Here is a 21,043-nt window from a genome sequence, read left to right as displayed (position 1 = left end):
CCATGCTGTATTGCTCCATGACTCTGTGTAATATTTAGGAAGCTGAAATTGGACAAGGCCCTTGAGGAATATACAGGAAGCAAGGATGAATTTAAATAGGGAATCAGGAGGGCTAAAAAGCCTGGATAGAGTGGACGTGGAGAGGATGTTTCTAGCAGTGGGAGAGTCTAGGACCAGAGGCACAGTCTCAGAAAAGAAGGGTGTCCCTTTAGAACAGAGATGAGGAGGAATTTCTTTAGCCAGAGGGTGGCGCATTGGTGGAATTCATTGCCACAGACAGCTGTGGAGGCCAAGTCATTAGGTATATTTAAAGTGGTGATTGATAGGTCCTTGATTAGTAAGGGTGTCAAAGGTTACAGAGAGAAGGCAGAAGAATGGGCTTGAGAGGCAAAAATAAATCAGCCATGATCGAATGGCAGAACAGACTTGATGGGCCGAATAGCCTAACTTTTCTCCTATGGTCAGATGGTCAGATCTCTATAGAACAATATCACCAGTATTAACCATTTAAACAATAAATAACAGTGGATGTCCTAGCCTTAAATGACTGAGTTGAAAGGCTAAATACATTGGTTTACTATGTGTGACCAATATTCACTGTTACAAAAGCTGTGGAAAACATAGGGTTAAAAAGTAATAATATTATGCTTTAAAAACTGATTGTAAAAATGAAAGACTGGAGGATGTAAATTTAATTCTAAAGTCACAGAAATGAAGTGACATAAGGCATCCTTTATATTTCATAAAGTAGGCAAGTGTGAAAGTGATAGTCAACCAGACAGGACAATTATCTTAGTGACACAACTGAATGAACATGGTTGAGATCAGTCCTGAATCTGTATGTCTTGTTAGCTTATATAGTTAAGTTTACAGATTTGGGTTGAGAGATGGGGTTGAGAGGGAAAAATAAATCAGCCATGATCAAATGGTGGAGCAGACTTGACGGGCCAAATGGCCTAATTCTGCTCCTATGTCTTATGGTTTAAAAGTGGCCACGAAATGTCCTTGGTGAGCAGGATTAAAGAGAATACCGAAGCATTTTATACATACTATAAAAACAAGAGTTTAACTAGGGAGGGGTAGGACTGCTCAAGGACAAAAGGAGGGAATTTATGCCTGGAGCCAGAGGAAATGGGTGAGTTGTTAAACAAGTACTTTGCATCAGTATTCACTGAGGATGGGATTTCAAGATGGGAAATCCTGGAAACTATAGACCAGTGAGTCTCATGTCAGTGGTAGACAAGCTACTGGAGAGGATTCTTAGTGATAGGATTTATGAGCATTTGGAAAACAATGGTCTAATTAGGGACAGTCAAGATGGCTTTGTGCAGGACAAGTCATGTCTTAGTAACTTGATTGAGTTTTTTGAGGAGGTGATGAAGGTGATTAACGAAGGCAGAGCTGTGGATGTTCTTCACATGGAATTTAGCAAGGCGGTTGACAAGGTCTCTCATGGGAGGCTTATCCAGAAGATTAAGATGCATGGAATCCACAGTGAATTGGCTGTTTGGATTCAGTGTCGGCTTGCCCACAAAAGACAGCACTTAGTGGTCGATGGGACTTATTCTGGCTGGAGGTCCATGACTGGTGAGTTCCATAGGGATCCGAACTGGGACCTCTGCTGTTTGTGATATATATTAATGACATGGAGGAAAATATAGATGGGTGGGTTAATAAGTTCGCAGATTGGTCGTATTGTGGATAGTGTAGAAGATTGCCAAGATATTGCACTTTGGGAGATCTAATGTTAATGGCAAGACCCTTGACAATGTTGATGTACAGAGGGATCTTGGGGTCCAAGTCCACAGCTCCCTGAATGCTGCTGCACAGGTTGATAAGGTGGTAAAGAAGGCGTACGGCATGCTTGCCTTTATTAGTCGAGGCATTGAGTTCAAGAGTCAGGAAGCTATGTTGTAGCTTTATAAAACTCTAGTTACGCCACACTTGGAGTATTGCATTCAATTCTGGTCACTTCATTATAGGAAGGATATGGAGGCTTTGGAGAGGGTGCAGAAGAGGTTTACCAGGATGCTGCCTGGATTAGAGGGCATGTGCTATAAGGAGAGGTTGGACAAACTTGGATTGTTTTCTCTGGAGCGAAGGAGGTTTAAGGGAGATCCGACTGAGGTTTATGAGATTATGAGAGGCATAGAGTAGACAACCGGTAACGTTTTCCCAGGGTTGAAATGTCTAATACTAGAGGGCATTCGTTTAAGGTGAGAGGGTGAGAGGGGTTAAGTTCAACGGAGTTGTGCGGGGCAAGTTTTTTTTTACACAGAGTGATGGGTGCCTGGAATGCGCTGCCAGGGGAGGTGGTGCAGGCAAGTACAACTGAGGCATTCAAGAGGCTCTTAGATAGGCAAATGAATGTGCAGAGAAAGGAGGGATATGGACATTGTGTAGGCAGAGGGATTAGTTTAATTAGGCATTTAATTACTAGTTTAGTTTGGTGTAACATCGTCGGCTGAAGGGCCTGCTCCTGTGCTGTACTGTTCCATGTTCTAAGGAGAAGGACGTGGAGGATAGCAAGATCAGGGAGGGGTACACTGATATTCTAGGGCAGAAGGGTGCAGAAGAGATTCTAGGGACAAACCAGGAAAATATAGGCTGATGAACCTTATATCAGTGGTTGGAAAATTACTGGAGAAGATTCTTAGGAATAGGATCTCATCACACCTGGAAGAGCATAGACTCATTCAGGATAAATAGCCTGGCTTTGTGCGGGAGAGGTCACGTCTTACAAACTTGATTCAGTTTTTTTACGAAGGTGAAGGGTACTATTCTGACTGGAGATCTGTGACCAGTGGTGTTCCTCATGGATCAGCGCCAGGGCCTCTTGTTTGTGATTTTATTTATATATAAAAAAAAAATTTTTTGCCCAACTCATATATATGACAGGCAGGGAATGGAATTGTGGAAAGAGAGGAAGATTGTCAAAGGATTCGGCAGGAGATATGAAGTATGGATGGATCTTAGGGTGCAAGTCCATAGTGGCAACACAAGTAGCTAGGGTGGTAAAGAAGGTATATGGCATACTTGTCTTCAGCAGTCATGGCATTGAGTATAAAAATCAGGAATTCGCATTGCAGCTGCATAAAGCTTTTGTTAGTATTGTGTGCAGTTCTGGTTGTCGCATTACCAAAGGATGTCGGGGCTTTGGAGAGAGTGCAGAAGAGGTTCACCAGTTTGTTGCCTGGATTAGAGGAGAGGGTTAGGGTTTTCTCTGGAGTGTTGGAGGCTGAGGGGAGACCTGACGGAAGTATATAAAATTATGAGAGGCACAGATAGGGTAGATAGAGTGTTTTCTCCAGGGCATAAATGCCAAATACTAGAGGGCATAGCTTTAACGTAAAAGGCAGAATGTTTAGAGGAGATTTACGAGGCTTTTTTTTATACAGAGAGTGGTAGGGTAAGTGGTGGAAGCAGATACGATAGCAATGTTTAAGAAGTGTTTAGACAGACACATGAACAGGCAGGGAATGGAGGGATAAACCACTTGCAAGCAGATGTGCAGTTTAAATTAGCCTCATGGTCAGCACAGACATCGTGGGCTGAAGGTCCTGTTCCCATGCTGTTTCTATGTTCTATATCAGGTCAACCTCATTTATGGTCAAAAGTAGAAAAGTAGTATGGAATTACTAAAGTTATGTAATACAGCAATATTTGAAAATTATAGGTGCATTATGAGCTCTCCTCTTTAGATTTGAAAAGATTACTTTGGTCATGAAGATATGACTGGCAGGAGCTTCAATACCACCATCATATTTTAAAACAGCAGTTCAAAATTGATATGCTGATGTGAATTTTCTTTCCCCTTAGTTGTTGTTTTATTTTAAAGACTGTGTGCTGTTGACAGCAAGGTAGATTATCTTTTAAGAATTGCTGAACTTGGCATTGTGAATCAGGTAAAGTAACATCACTATTTGCTGCCATTAACCTAGGATGATCTTGTAATTACAACTGTGAGTGTTAATGCAATTCTTTCAGAGTCAAGGGATAGTGACTGAAGTAAAGCAGTTATCCCCAGTGATAAGCTGAACCTTCAATACAACCAAACCTTCTTCTAAAACAAAAAGGAAAATGAAACCCAGGTTTAAAAGGAAAATATAACAAAAGTGGTTCTAAGAGAATTAAATGATATTAGTTTGTGTAATATAAACAAAATGTTATCAGAATTAAGATATAGGAGTAGAAATTCATTTTCAGTTGCATTCAGTGAATGTACAATGTAGTATGAAATTGGCTGCTGAAATTCAGAGCCATGGGCTTATTTTCAGAAGCAGAATACTACATGCAGCAGGCATTTACTGCTGATCAATTTCTTTCCCATAGTATTAAATAACCCACAAGGTTGGATGGAAGAACATAAATAGGGTGAATAGAACTTGGTGGAATATTGGCAATGTTGTTCCCAGAAGGTTGCGCTGGGATCCCTTCTATTTTCCCTTTAGGTAAACAACGCACACACCAATAGAAGAATTACAAAGGAGTGTAATGCCAAATTATCAGGCTTGGCAAAATAACAGATTGGAGATCACCAAGGGAGAAAAGATGAAAGTTGGAAGACTGAATATATGGTTCACAGACAGAATTCGATAAGAAGAATGTGAAGGAAGAAAAATTCAAAGAGGTAGATACATCTAGGGAAACAAATAAAGAAAACTTTACGACAACAGTTTGTACTTATATTGCACCATGTAGAAGACGATTCACAGAAGTGTTTAATTACCCTCCATATGTTCACATTCCAATTTTCTCTATTTACATTTCTGTAGAGCAACTTGAGACATGTTTTTACAAACTGTTTGACTTTGTTGTTGCATTGTGTTGCCTGAATTAGAATGTGGAGGCCCTCAAATGGTTTCTCATTCCTCCTTTATAGCTTCTAATGAGAGTCCCTGAACACTGGTGGAAAATGACATAGCCGATTACTGAAAGGGAAGTTATTTTTAAACAAGCATGGAACTGTAATCAAGCTATCCCTTTCCAAATTGATCAGGCTTCTGTAATTTTAATTTTCTACTTACTTGGAAAGATGTTTTTCAGCATCAGCACAGAGCTCTAGAAGTCCCATCAGCACAGCTGACACATCCATATAGGGCTCCCACACGGTAAAGCCACGACCAATCAAATCAATGGCAGTCCTGCGGATTGTGCTATGTGCTGGAAGCTTACTGCTGGGTGGCTGTAGCAGCAGGAATGTCAAAGCCTTGCCTGGTAAAGAAAACAAGAGGTCCGTGTATAAAAGTGGAAAATTAATACAATGGTTAAAATTTCCATCTCTTCAGTTGTTTCTTTTTTGTTTTACTGAGCTAAAGCCTAGATTAAAGTTTAATTGATAAATTGATAATTAAGATAGTCTGCAAATATATTATTCCACTTGTCACGAACCAGCAACAAAAGAAACACACTGAGCATGATTCAGTGTTAAAAACTATTTTATTAATCACTACTTATGATAATACATAAAATAAAAGTAAAAATGTTAGTATGTTAGAATTCAAAAATGTTAAACCTCGAACGTTAACCCCAAAACTAAACTCTTTGTGTGTATGTGTGGCAAAGTCCAAAACTCCCAGTTCCGGAATGGTTCTTAAAGTTCAGTTCCGCAAGCCATAAGGTGAAACATGAGCAAGGGCTTCTTCAACAACCACCGTTGTCAGAAGATAAGATGTAGATGTAGAAAAACATAGAGAGAGTACATACGAAATCCAAATGTTCCACGATGGAACCCAAACGACACTTCAGTGTTTACTCGGTAGTGACTGCCTCACCCCGAAAAGCATCCGAATCGTGGTCGTCCACACAAATGCCTGTTTCCTTCTACAGGTCAGCAACAAAGTGAACTCCACCGGATTACTTCCAACTTCCATACATGGATTTCAGTGGCACACACAGTTATTGTTTCTCATCCATTGATAGAGAACACTAGCAGGCTGGTGTCTCTCTCCCTTCTCTCTCTCCCTCTCCTTCTTCTTCTTCTTCTTCTTCAACAACGTCATTATGTCCTTTATCTTCTATTGACGTAAGCACGCCCCACACACACACACACACACTCTCTATCTTAAAGGGACTTTCACTGAGTCCGTAACACACTTCAAGGTGATTTTGCTGTTACTGTAGATAGTTGGTAAAACTGACAAGGCTGACTCAGCTATGTAGCATTATAAATGACTCAGAATGTATGTATTGTGATGTATCCACCTTTTCCCTTCATTAGTAGCTGCCCCCCTTGACAGCAATCCATTGTGAAAGTATAATATATCCATTACAGGAATATAACTCGACAATTCTCTCACCCTCTTCAGCCCTTCCTTAACAGATTTTCTTTCTCTTCAGTATGGATTTGGAAATGAAAACCTAAAAAGGGCAAAAACCAAGGTGTTGTGCATTTGTAATTTTTTCCCCCGCACACCAATAGCAGTAATGGTATTTCTATCACCTGTGGAAATACAACATTCATTCATGCTGTTGCCCATTGGCTTTAATTTAAAAAGAGTCCCTTGGTGTCACAATCTATCAAATGCTATCGTGATGTCTTGGGCACATTCCAGAATCTATAGATGATAACCACAGTATGTATCCACTATCTCCATAGCTACATCTTTCAAAAGTCCGGGAAGTAGATTGCTTTCATGCTCATTAACTTTTCTAGTAGTATTTCTTTATGAATGCTAAGTTATCCTACTTCCTCATGTGCACTGGAACCTTGCTTCTCTTTTACATTTGGGAGGTTTTTTGTATCTTCCTTCATGAAGACAAAAACAAAATAACTGTTTAATTCCTCTGCCATTTTTTTAGTCCACGATATAAATTCTCCCAACTTTGTCAATGAGCAAACATTTGTTCTCGTTGGTCTTTTCCTTTTTACATACTCACTGAACTCTTGCAGTCTGTTCTTATGTTTCTCAAAGGATTATTCTACAACTACAATTTTTCTTTCATTACTAATTTCTTGTTTCACCTTCTACATAGAAGCAAGTGTGTAGTTGTGTACAGAACTGTCAGCATTTCCACGTATGATTGCAGAAGTTCTAAACTTCTTAACAGCTGTTTGCTGGTGATCCTCTGACTATGCTATACCACTGGACTTTCATGTCAGAGACATTTAGAGACAGGGTTTTTGGTGGCATTGCCAGCCTACTAAGTTGAGGCATGGCTTTGCTGGCCATCAGAGATCTTTTTGTGGACCCCCAACTATTTTTTGTGGGTCAGGGTTGTTGTATTTCCCCTCCTTCACCCATATGATGGCTTTACAATACAAACAGCTATGTTATGGGTCAGGGCCTTAGGAATGAGGTTCAGAATGGCTTTGTCTCGTAAATTCCCACTGGGAAATCCATACTGGCTTTGTGCACTTATAGCAAGTATTTGCAGGACCAGCAACTTGCTGCTGACTGAAAACTTCAGAGTCATTGCAGGGCTAGAGTAACAGCTAATATAGTGGTAGTACCTACTGCTCAAAGAATCCAATATAAAATAAAACTATATTAGTTTTGAATTTTAGTTTGCCCTTGCTCACTTTTAGTTCCTTTAGCATGTCCCTTAAGTCTTGGTTTTCATGATAAACTCAGCAGGTTGAACTTATGTAATCAAGGAAAGTGCAGACTTCGAGGAGAAGGAATGTATGTATGGCCAGGCTATTTGAATTAGCTAATGAGAAATACAAATGCAGAAAATTCTAATAATTTCAGCAATTTTCAGGCTTGATATAAAAAAAGAGTGGAATTTTGTCTCGTATGCCTTACAGTTAGTGTGGTTTCATGGACCTCTTTTTGACTGCTTTTTTGGGACCTGTAGATTAATTTCCAAGAATTCTCATTTCCCTGGAAATAGCCTAAACTTTTTAATCCCTTATTTTGGCATGATTACTTAGATAGATGGCTGGCGCCATGAAGGGTCACAAGACTCGATTTCATTCCTCATGGGAACGGATGAAAGGAGAGGCCAGTTTGTATATTGTAGAACATTTGTAATAAAAGTATACATTTTAAATAATTTATTCTGCACTTTTCATTTTTATGAAGACTTGGTACACCTTTTAGCACTGAGGCTTGAAAATGTGTTTTCTTTTAACCTAAACATTTAAGAGGCAAAATTAAGGTGAGGCAGGAAAGGTTTAAGGTGCGAGAGGAAAGATTATAAAGTGAGAGTGAAATGGTTTAAAAGGGACCCGATGGGAAACTTTTTCACATAGAGCGTGGTTGGTATATGGAAAGATATACCTGAGAAAGCTATAGAGACAGATACAATTACAACATTTTAATGACATTTAAGTAGGTACATGGATAGGAATGGTTTAGAGGGATATCGGCCAAATGCAGGCAAATGGGACTAAATCAGGTAGACAAATTGGTCGGCATGGACGAGATGGGCCGAAGGGCCCATTTCTGTGCTGTATAACTCCATGACTCTAATTCCAAGAACAAAACAAGGAAATGCAGATGCCCAAAATCTGAATTTAAACAGAAAATACTGTTTCAAGCAAATAGGGAAGATTTAGCTTAATGTGATTTGTTATCTGTTTTTAAAAAAGTTTTCTACCCCTTTCCAGAAATTTGTATCATGTTTAAAGCTACTATTTGTATTTTACAACATAACTGAATTAGTTATAAAATCATTTATGCAAATATAGCAAAATTTGATTAATTAGTTTTAAATAAAGTTTAAAATAAAATAAAGGGAAAATATCATTTTGGTAAAATACTACACAATGAAATTCATTGTTCAAATCACACTTTGAAAAATCTAGTTATAACATTTGAGAGTAAATTTTTTCCTTAATGCACTGGAAATATTTCAAAGCATTGCCAAAAAAAGGCTCCAGATGCTGTTTGCTGTCTCATAAATTTAGACACATGGTATCATTGACTAACTATCAGTCACCCAAACAGAAAGAAAGAGCATCCTTAGGTCATGAGCTACAGACCCTGTGAATGCAGCTATCCTTCTGCCATGCTCAGCAAAGTGTAAGAAGGGGAGCAGTCTCAGGAGAACGTTGGCAGCTTATGCTGGTATTTATCGGAAACCTTTTGGCTATTGCTAATAGATAAGAATAGGGTGAATTATGGCCTTAGCTTACAACATCAATCTATGCTGGATAATTATCTGGCCACATAATGATAAATATAGAGAGGGCCATGACTAACTACCATTTTACAAAATGAAGACAGGAAAAAGGCACTAGTTTCATTTTTTTCAAATTAATGTCACATTGATATTTTGCATAATAGTTTTTGTTTGAACATCTTTTTGTGTGTCACTAGATTCTAAGGCTCACATACAAAATGAGTGAATGACAGTTTTGAAAGGAAGCAGCCAGGCTAAGTAATTTTCTTTCCATGCATGGAAAGGACATTTGTGCAACACAGATATTCATCTTGAAGTAGACAAGCAACTTAATTAAATAAGAGTGAAAAAAAGACGACAGTGATGCATCAACAGAAATGGATTGACATTAGTAGCTAAGGTTTTAATACTGGTATGACACACAGATCATCTGGGTTTGCTTCATTAGTAAATATACCAACATTCCACAGGTTTCAGAAGCAATGTTTGTCACAATTTCATATTTAATGCCCAGAAATTCATTTTTTAAATAATTAACTGTGTAAAAATGTATAATAGGAAACATAGGATTAAAATGTCTGGTGTAGTACTGTGGCAACATTAGGCCAAAAGCAAGCATCAAGCTATTTATTTGTGGCGTTAAGATAATGTAGAGATTATCCTTCATAATTGGCTACTCAAACATTGCTTTAAAATTTGTTTCTCCCTCATAGTTCGCTAATCATCTGTGCTGAACTATAAGCAATAATTTGTCTCCTCTAATTCCCAGAAATGTAAAACAAGCATATTTGGAATGCAATCAATCATTCCTCAGAACAGCAACATATCTCTATTAATTCTGTAATAAACTGTGTTAAGCATGATCAGAAATTATCTGGAACAAGAGAATGGATATTCTTACTAAGATAAGACAAATAATTGGAACCAGCAAATGTTGTGCATGTGTGATCCATTTGGAGTTTCCCAGCACCCTGGTATTTCAAGGAATTGCAGTACTATAAAAATAACTGAATGCATATTATATGGGCTCATCATCTGATTTATTTATTTATTGGAATTTGGACATTGCCTGTCCCTATGAAAGGTGGCCGTGCAGTGAACCACCTCCTTGAACAGTTGCAGACTTTCTGATGAAGATTGTTTTTTGGTATAGGTTCCAGGATTTAGAGAGAGTTAAAATGGAAGGAACAGTGATACAACTCTAACCGTTGGCATGTTTTCTATTTGAAACCCATTAACTTCAGGTCTTCTTAGAGCTGGATCAAAACTGTAATTAGAATTGTCTCAATAAACTCCAAACTTAGCACCGTGCGCAGATTATTGGTCACATTGTTAGCTCTGCTGATGGCACCTTTCAGCACTTTGCTGATGATTGAAAGTAAACTGATTGAATGGCAATTAGCTGAATTGGATTTCCCATGCTTTTTGTGAACAGGATATATCTGGGCAATTTTCTATATTGTGCTCTAGATACCAGTGTTGTATCTTAAAAATACAAAGTACTGGAAGATACTCAGCAGGAAGGGTCTTTGACCTGAAACGCTAGCTCTGTTTCTCTTCCTATAAATGCAGCCTGACCTGCTGAGCGTTTCCAGCATTTTCTGCTTTTACTTTAGATTTTCAGCATCTGCTGTTTTTTTTTAATTTTCACCAGTGTTGTAACTGGTTGTTTAGAGGCTTGGATAGTTTTGGAGCCAAAAGGCCAAAGTACTGTACGGAAGGACAATATCTTCTCCCATAATCTTTGCTGTTTCTAATCCTCTCAGCTATTTTTTCGAATCACAGAGTGAATTGAATTGTTTGAACGCTGACTTCTATGATGTTGGGGTCCGAGGAAGAAACCAAGCTTGTACATCTGGTTGAACAAGCCTGGATGTAGCACTTACATTGCTGGGGCCCACCATCGTTGAAGATGGAGACATTCTTGGAACCTCTTGCTCTTGTTAGCTGTCTACTATCATTCAGATCTTTGATATGATCTGTTGATTGTGGAAGTTCTTAGCTTGGTTTATTGCTTGTTGCTTTTGTGGTTAGTGTGCATATAATCCAGTATTGCACCTTTTTGAGGTTGACACCTCATATTTAGGTTTGATTGGTGCTATTTTGCGCTCCTCCTTAAATCAAAGCTGACCCCCTTCGGTCAGCTTTTGAGAGTGATGCTGATTCTGAACAACTTCTTGAACTTGAAAATCCATATATTTTAGTAGCTATTATCCTACTGTAATGATTAAAACCCTCCATGTATGCAAAGCTGAAAGAACAGCCATGATTAATATTAGGATGCATCAATATAAACTTATGAGAAGTAATATAATTTCCAAAAATGTTTTAATATATAAAGCCAGTGATAGAGCTAAAGGATATGTTCATACTGCTAGATAAAGAGCAGTGGGAGAAGGTCTGTGTTATTACAAATGTGTGCCAAATGGCCCAAAATTATGTATTGAACTGGTCGGTCTAACAGGGAAGGAATTATTTTATGGTTTCTATAGGAAACTAATAAGGACAAAAATAATAAAGGCAATTAGAAAGCAGAAATTTTAAAAGCACTTAATCACAAAAACAGTCTTTAAGATAAAAAGAAAATCAATACCTAAGTTTGGGTAGCTTATTCTCTGAGCACAATGGTTTAAGGCATATGTGTTTGTAATTAGTAATCTGCAAAAGTGGACAAATTCCACTATTTGCAGAATTTTGATTTAGTTTCGAAAAGAAAATAGATGTAAATATCTGTTATTGTTAAAAAACAATTACAAAACTTGCATACTGATGCAAAAGAAAAGCTATTTCGCTAATATCCTTGGGGCAGGACTGTGATGAACTTTACCCAATCGGAATAAAATACTTGTACAGTTTTATCAGTGGGATACAGGAGTATTCTTGCTGCTTTGGACGTGACTTATTACAGACCTATCATTTTTGCAACTGTGAGGCACCTAGGTCTTTCATACGACTCTAAAATTGTTATAGCTACTAAAAATATGAAACACAACTTTTAATTCCGTAAATGTAGTGCTTGCATAGTAAAATGAGGTAGTTTAGATCAGTGAATGGCAATAGGACTGCAATAGGTGGCTATAAAGCCCATAGGAAAGAAAGGGAAAGTCTTCCAGGATTAAAGTTCCATCACTGCTCCAAAAAGACATGGAATCAAAGTACTAGAACATGAAAGTTCAACCAGAGAAAAAGAAATGTGACATCTGAATGCATTTGAATCTTAAATAATTTGACTAAGTTCCTGCCTTGATTCCACAATAGCAATCCTGGCAAGGAAAGAGGTTAAAAAAGTTTCCATATATCATTATGGAATTTCCATTAACAAAGTTTAGAATTATGCAAAATTCTTTTCAATTCTTATCTGCTACAGAAAATATTTTGTAATGAGTTCCGTTCACAGTAAAGATCCACCCAACAATTATCTGTTAAAAACAGTTTGTAACGGTCCCATTAGGATGAAACATCAGGAATGAAACTACCCAATGAAACCATGGAAACTGCCAATTACAGATAGACTGCCATTCTGAAGAATACATAGGTAAGTGTCAGACAAGAAAGATGTAAACAGAGGCTTCTGTGCAACAGAAATTTCTTTACCCAATATCTGTAGCAGCAGAGATAAGCTTCTATCTCAAGGGCCGAACATTTGGACAGCTTTATCACAGGGACACAGGGCTATTCTGGCTGCTTTGGATGCAATTTAAATAACTCCACATTCCACAAAATCTGAGAACTGTACTGAAATTACCAGTCGGCATGATACAGGGTTCCTTATTCTTTAAGGAAATCAACCAAGATTACTGATGTGGCAATCATTATCCTTTAATTTTGATACTGCAAATGCGCAACTTCCTTCCCTTATGGCATTACCCAGTCACTGCAAGATAGCCATGATTGCCTAGAATGCTGCTGGAAGAAAGCTAGAGACACAAGACTCACGATAGCAGAAATTCAGCAAAGGGTGATTGATAATAGGTCAATCTTCAGACTTGGTTGTGCCTGAAACAATTGGGGAGGAGAAGGGTGGGTCTATGAGATCACAATGGTAAGGAAAGTCAGTAGGGTAGACAGAGTCTTTTTCTCAGGTTAGAAAGGTCAAATACCAGAGGGCATAAGTTTAAAATGAGAGGGAGAAAGTCTGCAGGAGATCTGAGAGTTTTGTGTTTTTTTTACACAGAGTGATAGGTGCCTGGAACGATTACTAGAGGACGTTGACAAAAACAGATACAATAACAAGGTTTAAAAGACATTTGGACAGACACAAGAACAGGCAGGAAACAGGGGAATACAGACCATGTGCAGGTTAGTTCAGATTGGCATCATGATCGGTGTAGACATGGTAGACCTGGAATCTACTTGATTGCAATCATTTATATGTCATCTATTCAATAATGATCACAGGAAAGTATTAAGAGAAAAAGCTGCCACCACCAAATTTAGAGCTTGCTGGTGAAATCCCAAATCTCTGTGATTTACATTAATTTTAGTCTCATTGATGGATGTTGACAATATGATTATAAACCAACTATATTCAGGTCTTGGTGATTTCCCCCTCAACTGAGCTGTTCAAATCTAAGCAAATTCAAAAATAATCCACGAGACCCAAATTATTTCATATTAGTTGAAATGTAATAAGTAAAATTCAAGCTCCAATGAGCTGAGGTTGGATTGTCAAGTTTGCATATTATGATGCAACATTATAGACCTGGATAAGAATTATTTTGTACAGACAAACTAAATAAAACAAACAATTATGTACATTTCTCTAATTTTGCTTTGTAATGTTCAGCATTTAAAATTTAGAACAAAATAATTATACTGTTAATAAATGACAAAGGTCATCCTTTATTGGTAGTTGAAATAAATATTCAGAAATTTTGAAGTCCAGCAATATACTATATAAAGGCAGAACCCTAAACCTGCTTTAATAATTTCAGACAAATCTTTAGTTTGAGAAATGTTACTTTTGAAAGCATTACAACCTTAATTTTTTTTCCATTTTATGCATGAAAGGGTCAGAACAAACAATCCTCATTCTGCTGCCCATTTCTGAGAACAGACATCTTTGTTTAAGCTTTGACTTGACTTAAATGAATGAATTAATATTGACAAAACATCAACTAAGCTAATGATTGTTAGTTAAGGCAATAAACATGTCACATTACAGTCAGCACAGTAAAGAGGTAATTAGCTCTGGAAAAGCACTGCTGATTGGAGCTGTTGAGATCTTTTGCTCTTAACCTTTGAGCCCATTATCTGGAACGGGACAAACAGCAGCTATGCTAATCTGAATTCACAGTTGGCAGCTTGGTTGTTGACGATGGTGTGTGTTCATCAGTATTCAGTTAGTTAGATCACAAGTGTGAAATTTAACCAACTGCATTAATTAAAACTTAACACACATGCTAACACAAATTGTATCACAACAAAGAAGCCAGTTACCAATTTAAGATTAGTTGCAGGTCAGACTATGAACTCCAAATCTCCTCTGCATGAGAGGATTGCAACATCAGGTTTACACAAAAAAATTTACACGTTTTTAGAATGGAAGATTCATTCGGATCAAATAGAAATTAGCAGCATTAAACTGTAAAATTATTGTATGAAAAATTATTTTTGCAATGACTCTACATGGGCGTTGTGTCAACATGCGTAATTTCAAGTGATCTTCACAGACTGCAAATATAAAGGCCTAGTAGTTGTGCCAATAACCCTGCTTGTTATAGTGCATTAGTGATATCATTCTTTTGAATTAAATTCAATCTTTGTTTTGATTTGACTCGAAGTAGTGTATGAATCAGCAAGTGCCACTGAATCACAATTAAAGGTCGCATTTTAAGAGAATTCTATCTTCCAGTATATTCCAGTTGAATATACTCGAGAAGAAAACAGAAACATTTTGGGATGCAAGGAAGATAAAGGAAAATGGACTTGCTGGTCTGCTGCAGAGAATAAGTTTATGAAAGACACTCAGCAGTGCATGAAGATGAAGTTGTGATAGAAGATCAGCCATGATATTAAATGGCAGAGCGTATTCAAAGATTCTAATAACCCACTTCTGCAGCTCCACTTTAACATTCTTACTTAACCTTCTCAAAATTTATTATTGAAGGTAACCTGGCATTATTGAATTTCCTGTGTCATAACATCAACTCTTCTAATCCATTTGCTCCTCTTTGTTCTCAGTATTGTCTCTGTTTTATCTCTTCCTCTGTTATTCTGCTAACCTGCTATTTTTCCTTTATTTTCCCCAAGGTAAACATTATTTTGATATGCTTTCCTGCTGAGTGTCTTTCATATTCTTATTCTCTGCAGCAGACCAGCAAGTCCATTTATTTTTTTGCCCAGCAGATCAGCCTCTCACAGCAAGATGGAAAAACAGATCCCTCACATGGAGCACACTTATCAATCGTCCTTGCTGTGACAGACACTTAAGTGCTAAAAACTGCCTTAGAAATGAACAACTATGACATAAACCAACATTACTGATTATACAAATATTCCAGAAATGACTTCAAAGATGCCACCCTATGTTGAGTAACATGGGCAACAAGCATTCAAAGTACTTCAGGTTTTGTGCTTTCAGCTTATGATATCTTATAATTAAATGTTATCATCTTATTACTGTGACTGTTTATGATAGGTGGCTAACCATTTTTTATTAAATTCCTGATGACATTTGGCTGCCTATTTATATTTGACTCATTTTTTTCCCAAGTCTTCTCATCCAATGACCTACAAATTTTAAAAAAATCTTGTTTTATTAATTTAAAAGATATTCAGCAAGAATATATGTGGTTAATGCACACATATTACTAATCAGGGCTGTCCATTTTACTCAGTGCATACCGAGAAGAACATGAATTGGATCAGGTAAAAAAAAACTTTTTAAAAAATTTATTCAACACATAAATGTTCACTTAATTATAAAATTCCCTGGCAGGGCTCAGCTGAACATCTTCCTTCAAAAAATCCCCTGATAACTGCCCTTTGCAATATAGATCTAAAAAAATGTTTATATTCCACATTTAAATGTATTTTGGGAGTTTGAAGAGTAAATTGTGATTGGCAGCACCTTTGCTAATAACAAAAATATTATGGCACTAAGTTGAACAACAATCTGGCATGTGGCAAGTTTCTGAGTTTAGCCACTGCTGGGAGCAACCTTTAGACACTTCATTTACAAAGGACGGTTTCATTATGTTCTTACAGGATGTGAGGCTCTCACTTTCAATTACTCAATACAAAGATTGTGTATATTTTAAAGGATTCACCTTCTAAGAGCAAAATAAATTGCTTCTTCTGCTATGTTACAGCTGCTAAAACGTGTTGGGCTTTTAATAGCTCTCTGCTCTAATGAGCCAATCTTTGTATGACTTGAGTATTTCCTCTGCAGGATGATCCGGGGCTGACTATAGATAAACAATAATGGCAACAACAAACGTCTATTACAGGCAAAGACATCTATCATTAGGTGATTATGAAAATGCACAAAACCCCACTGATATCTCACTTGATAGTCTCAGTGGTTCAAAATTTAATCTAAAATTCAAAAGGAGATTTTCAGGTTTCTTTAAGCAACATAATGTGGATCTAAGGAACAGGCAGAAGGAGACCATTTGCCTCTTTGTGCCTACTCTGCCATTATAAATCACAATTGATCTTATACTTTTACCCTACTTTCCTACACTAACCATGTTCCTCAGTTTCCTTAATATCTAAATATATGTTATACAAGTTATCCTCCAAGATATCATCTTCATTATTCTTCAAAACAATATGCTCCAAGGCTTAATTATGTCACTTGAAGTACTTTCAGCAAAAAAGCAGAGAATGTAGTATGTTTGGGGAGTCAAATGTCTAGTTCTGACAGTAGCTTGGTAGTAACACTGACTGGCCATGTTCTGAAAACATGGCTTGCATATTGGGTTTGCAGCGGGTATGAGAGTACCAATAGAGGTGAAAAAAAAGATTGATATGATTCCCAAAGTGCCTGCTACAGATGCATATGTTCTCGATATGCTTTGATACAGTTCCCTATAATGTCAACTTAGAGCAATTTTAACAAAAAGGACCAAATAATCATGTTTTGGCATTGTTAATGGATAACTATTGGTCAAAACTCAGTATTCAGGGTTTTAACTAGCCACTTTGCTCAGTTTAATGTTGTAATTGAAAGTCATCACAAAACACTTTCAACAAGTCAGCACATATACACCTTGTGGATGGATGATGTATTCAAACTCTGGCATAGAATATGAACCTATTCCTTTCCGATTCACAGGCAAGAATGTTCCTACCTCTCACTGAGATACTTGCAAGAACAAAGATCACACTGTCATGTGCTGGCTGATCACTACAGCAGAAATAGTTGATATGAGACCAGAAGTATTGTGCAACAAACCATCTGCTGGAAGAACTCAGCGGGTCGAGCAGCATCTGTGGGAGCAAAGGAATAGCTGACATTTCTGGTCAAAACCCTGCATCAGGGTTTCGACCCAAAGTTTTGATAATTCCTTTCCTCCCTCAGATGCTGCTCAACCTGCTGACCTCCTCCAGCAGATTGTTTGTTGCTCCAGATTCCAGCATCTGTAGTCTCTTGTAACTACAAAAATATATTGTGTTGATTTCTGCATGATCTCTAGACATATTATTAAGGGATACTGGAGTTTTGCAGTATTTGTAAGATTTTGTGACATGATAAGATGAATACAAATCCAGTGATAGTTACTTTAGACTTGCTTGGGCTGAATTTATGTATTGCTTAGTACATAAGATTTCTCAATGCATACTCTTGATTTCTCTCCTTGCTACTTCATAATATCCTCGGTTATTGGAACAGATATCCTTCAGTTGATCTGGTTTAAGATTTCTGTTAATACTATTTAGTGCTCATATCTCCGTTTCCCTGTTTTCCTACCCTCTGTTCAACATCTCCCCAAAAAGTGACACTTTGAGATCAGAAATATTGCAAAGTGAAAGGTCAAATCTGCTTGATCCATACATTGCACTGGATGGCTAACTAAAAACTTCTATGCAATGCCAAGTCTAGAGATTATAAGAAACATTGTTAAGCTGTCAATATTGATGTAACAATTCACATCAGAAATGAAGCAGCAAAGGTGAAAATGTTTTGAAACAATTTGCCTTCCAAAGATATTCATCTGGCGTTCTAGTGACACAGTGCTGTTACTCATTATCAAACTGATTGCAATTTTGAAAGTAAGGTAGGCTATTCTCTTTTGGGATTTCATGTGCTTCTAAAATCTGGGGAAGCTCCTCTTGTCCCTCTTGAATTAAGTGGGTTCTGTCATTTTGCCCTGCACAGGCACGGATGGCAGATGGACAGAACAACAAACTGCATCCAGTTCTCTGAAGGATGACCAACAAGATCACTTACCAAGCTTAAAGGATTAGTGGATTAGTTTTTGAAAAGCAAAATGAAGTGAAAGTACACTTAAAAAGATAAATGAATTCAATTATTCCAAAAGACAATATTACAGCAATTTAATTTTTACTGCAATTAATATTATACTATAATATTTTTCAATGATTTGCAGAAGCCATTTTCTGAGTTTATGTTTAATTTTGGAAGTTGATTCATTAAACAATTTTTTCATGCAGATCTACAACTGTCAAGCACATTATTACAACTGCAACGTCTGAAGTCTAGAGCCGTTCTGCAAGGAACATCAAATATTAAACACTCACAGGATTAAATACTTGAAGGGAAAAAAATTAACTGCTGTCTAAAATTTAACTAAACAGCTTTTTAACATAGGGCTGCTTTTTAAGTGGTTCAATTTTAGATGGATGTTATTTTTCAACAAAAAGGTTTGTGACCCACATTGTAGATGTCATCTGGTGCATCAGTAATGAGAAGCTCAATGGGTGGCATCATTTTATAATTAAATAGCTCATGAACTATTTGTAAGGTCAACAAAGATTAATGTTGTGAGTCAACAGGGTCAGCATGTGCATTTCTATAGAATTTTGTCAGTATCAATTGGAGTGCAAAGGAAAGCTTTGAATTTCATAGCAATGAACTATTACAAGCACAATAGAAGCTCATGGTCATGGCTTGTAATTATACAAGTAATATCAATTTTGTGGTGATTACATTTAGCAGTTGAGTTTTATTGGTTGTGTACTTTTCTTGTACCTTGACTAGAATTTATGGAGCTTATTTAAATTAATGCTAATGAGAATACAACTCAAGATAGCTATGTTCGATACTACAAGGGAGATTAAGAGGTTATTTATTTTCCTTGCCAAGGAAACTGCATTATTCTGACAGTATTTTATCTGACAAGAATTATAAATTTTCAAGCACATTCTTTAAAAACTATGAACTAAAATGACTACAAGTGGCTATAATTCACAAATATCAAGTTCTAATTTGAAAATGAACATACTGATTTAAGTGCAGAAGTTCTCTTATTTGAAGCTAGTGATAATAAGCTGCTTAAATTATTTTAATTAAACAACATTCTTCAAAACTTTATTGGTGCTTAGGGACCTCTTCGTCCTGCTCAAAAACTGCTGGCACTCACTTTGTTGAAATCACTGGGATTATTATCTACAGGGGCAGGTTTGGAGAACTATCTGGAACAAAGAAGCCACAGGCTCCAGTGCCTTAACTTGTAACAAGATAGCCAAACTAAGATGCTCAGCAACAGCAAGGACCCTACAATATAACTATTTTAAAGGCTCAACCATGAATATAATTTGTTTTCCCTGCATTCAAAAAATGGTCCACTGCCACATGTCAAGCCCACCATTTATTGTCCATCCTTAGTTGTCCTTGAAATGTGTTGAAGGACGATTTGTTATAAAAATAAATGCTGTGGCAGATGTGGTAAAGGAATTCACAGAGTACGGTACTATTAGTTTTTTGAATCAGCGGCAAAGAAGGAGAAGGGGATAGTGGGGGAGTTTGCAATGCTAAAAGTACTGACTGTCAAGGGGAGCGGATTACTCCTTTTGGAGATGGAGATTGATAGTTGATAGCATAGAAGTATGTGTCAGGCCTCTGCTTTACCAAGAATGCCATTATCAAGTTAAATGGTGAAGAACAGGAAACTGTTATGACATAAAAACTCTAATTTGGTGATGATAATGAACTGTTTTTTTTCTGAAACTGAATGGAATCCCTCTGTGCCTGTAACCCAAGACAAGGGCTCTAAAATCTGTATCTGAGAATCTTGACATTGTATTTACTGCACTTCAAGCCATTACATTGCAGATCTTTTGCAGCATTTGCCTACCATCTCCTGTCAAATGACACCTCTCCTTTATGAGGTAACGTTTGCCTTTAAGTAATGTCTGTCATTCTTGATTTCCTTCTCATGAAAACAAGCTTGTAGGCTACTTTTATGTACAAGTTAACAAATGTCACTGCTGGAGAAAAGTCTACCATCAGCATTAACACAGGTAGTAAACACTGAGAATAAGTACAACTTGCTCCACTGTGCATCAAATTAAATTACCAACTTAACAGTTTTATATACTAAATTAGTGTTGAACTACACCAAATTAAGGTGCTTTTTGCATCCTGAATCTAATTACTTGGCTGAAGTTCTTGCAGTCATTTGATTTGGATTTGTTACAGGCAGCTGGCATGATAATCACATTCTTAAAAAAAAACTGTGCTGGTTATAGAACCAGGAACCAAGTTAAGTAATTGTACAGGCAGTATATTAACCCAGAGTACCATCCATTTACCACCTAGAGTTGGATAATTATAATTGGTAAGGATCAATTTACATGAGATGGATAAGTTTTAAATTACATTATTAATTCTTAAGTTAAATTACTTCATATTAAAGCTCTTAGAATCAATAATAAATAAAAAAAAATCCAAAATTTCTTTATTGATAATGATCAGTTAAGGAATATTGGCAAAATTCACTGAAAATATTAGAAACAATTAAAAAAAAATTTTCAATTGGAGATTTGAACATTTCAATATTTCAGA

The 21,043-nt window shown here is 37.0% G+C and overlaps 1 protein-coding gene across 4 annotated transcripts in view; it reads right to left on the bottom strand.

Moving 5' to 3' along the window:
* LOC127567567 (WD repeat-containing protein 7) overlaps nucleotides 1-21,043 on the bottom strand; it is a 499,658-nt gene that overhangs the window by 188,358 nt on the left and 290,257 nt on the right. For all 4 annotated transcript variants that reach the window (XM_052010610.1, XM_052010607.1, XM_052010608.1 and 1 more), the window contains one exon: nucleotides 5,028-5,214. In XM_052010610.1, coding sequence (XP_051866570.1) covers nucleotides 5,028-5,214 — 187 coding nt within the window. The remainder of the gene's footprint in view (nucleotides 1-5,027; nucleotides 5,215-21,043) is intronic.

This window comes from Pristis pectinata, chromosome 2, assembly GCF_009764475.1.
Source record: "Pristis pectinata isolate sPriPec2 chromosome 2, sPriPec2.1.pri, whole genome shotgun sequence".
Classification (NCBI taxonomy): Eukaryota; Metazoa; Chordata; class Chondrichthyes; order Rhinopristiformes; family Pristidae; genus Pristis; species Pristis pectinata.
The sequence above is the reverse complement of the archived record's forward strand: the minus strand, read 5'-3'. Positions and strand labels throughout refer to the sequence as shown.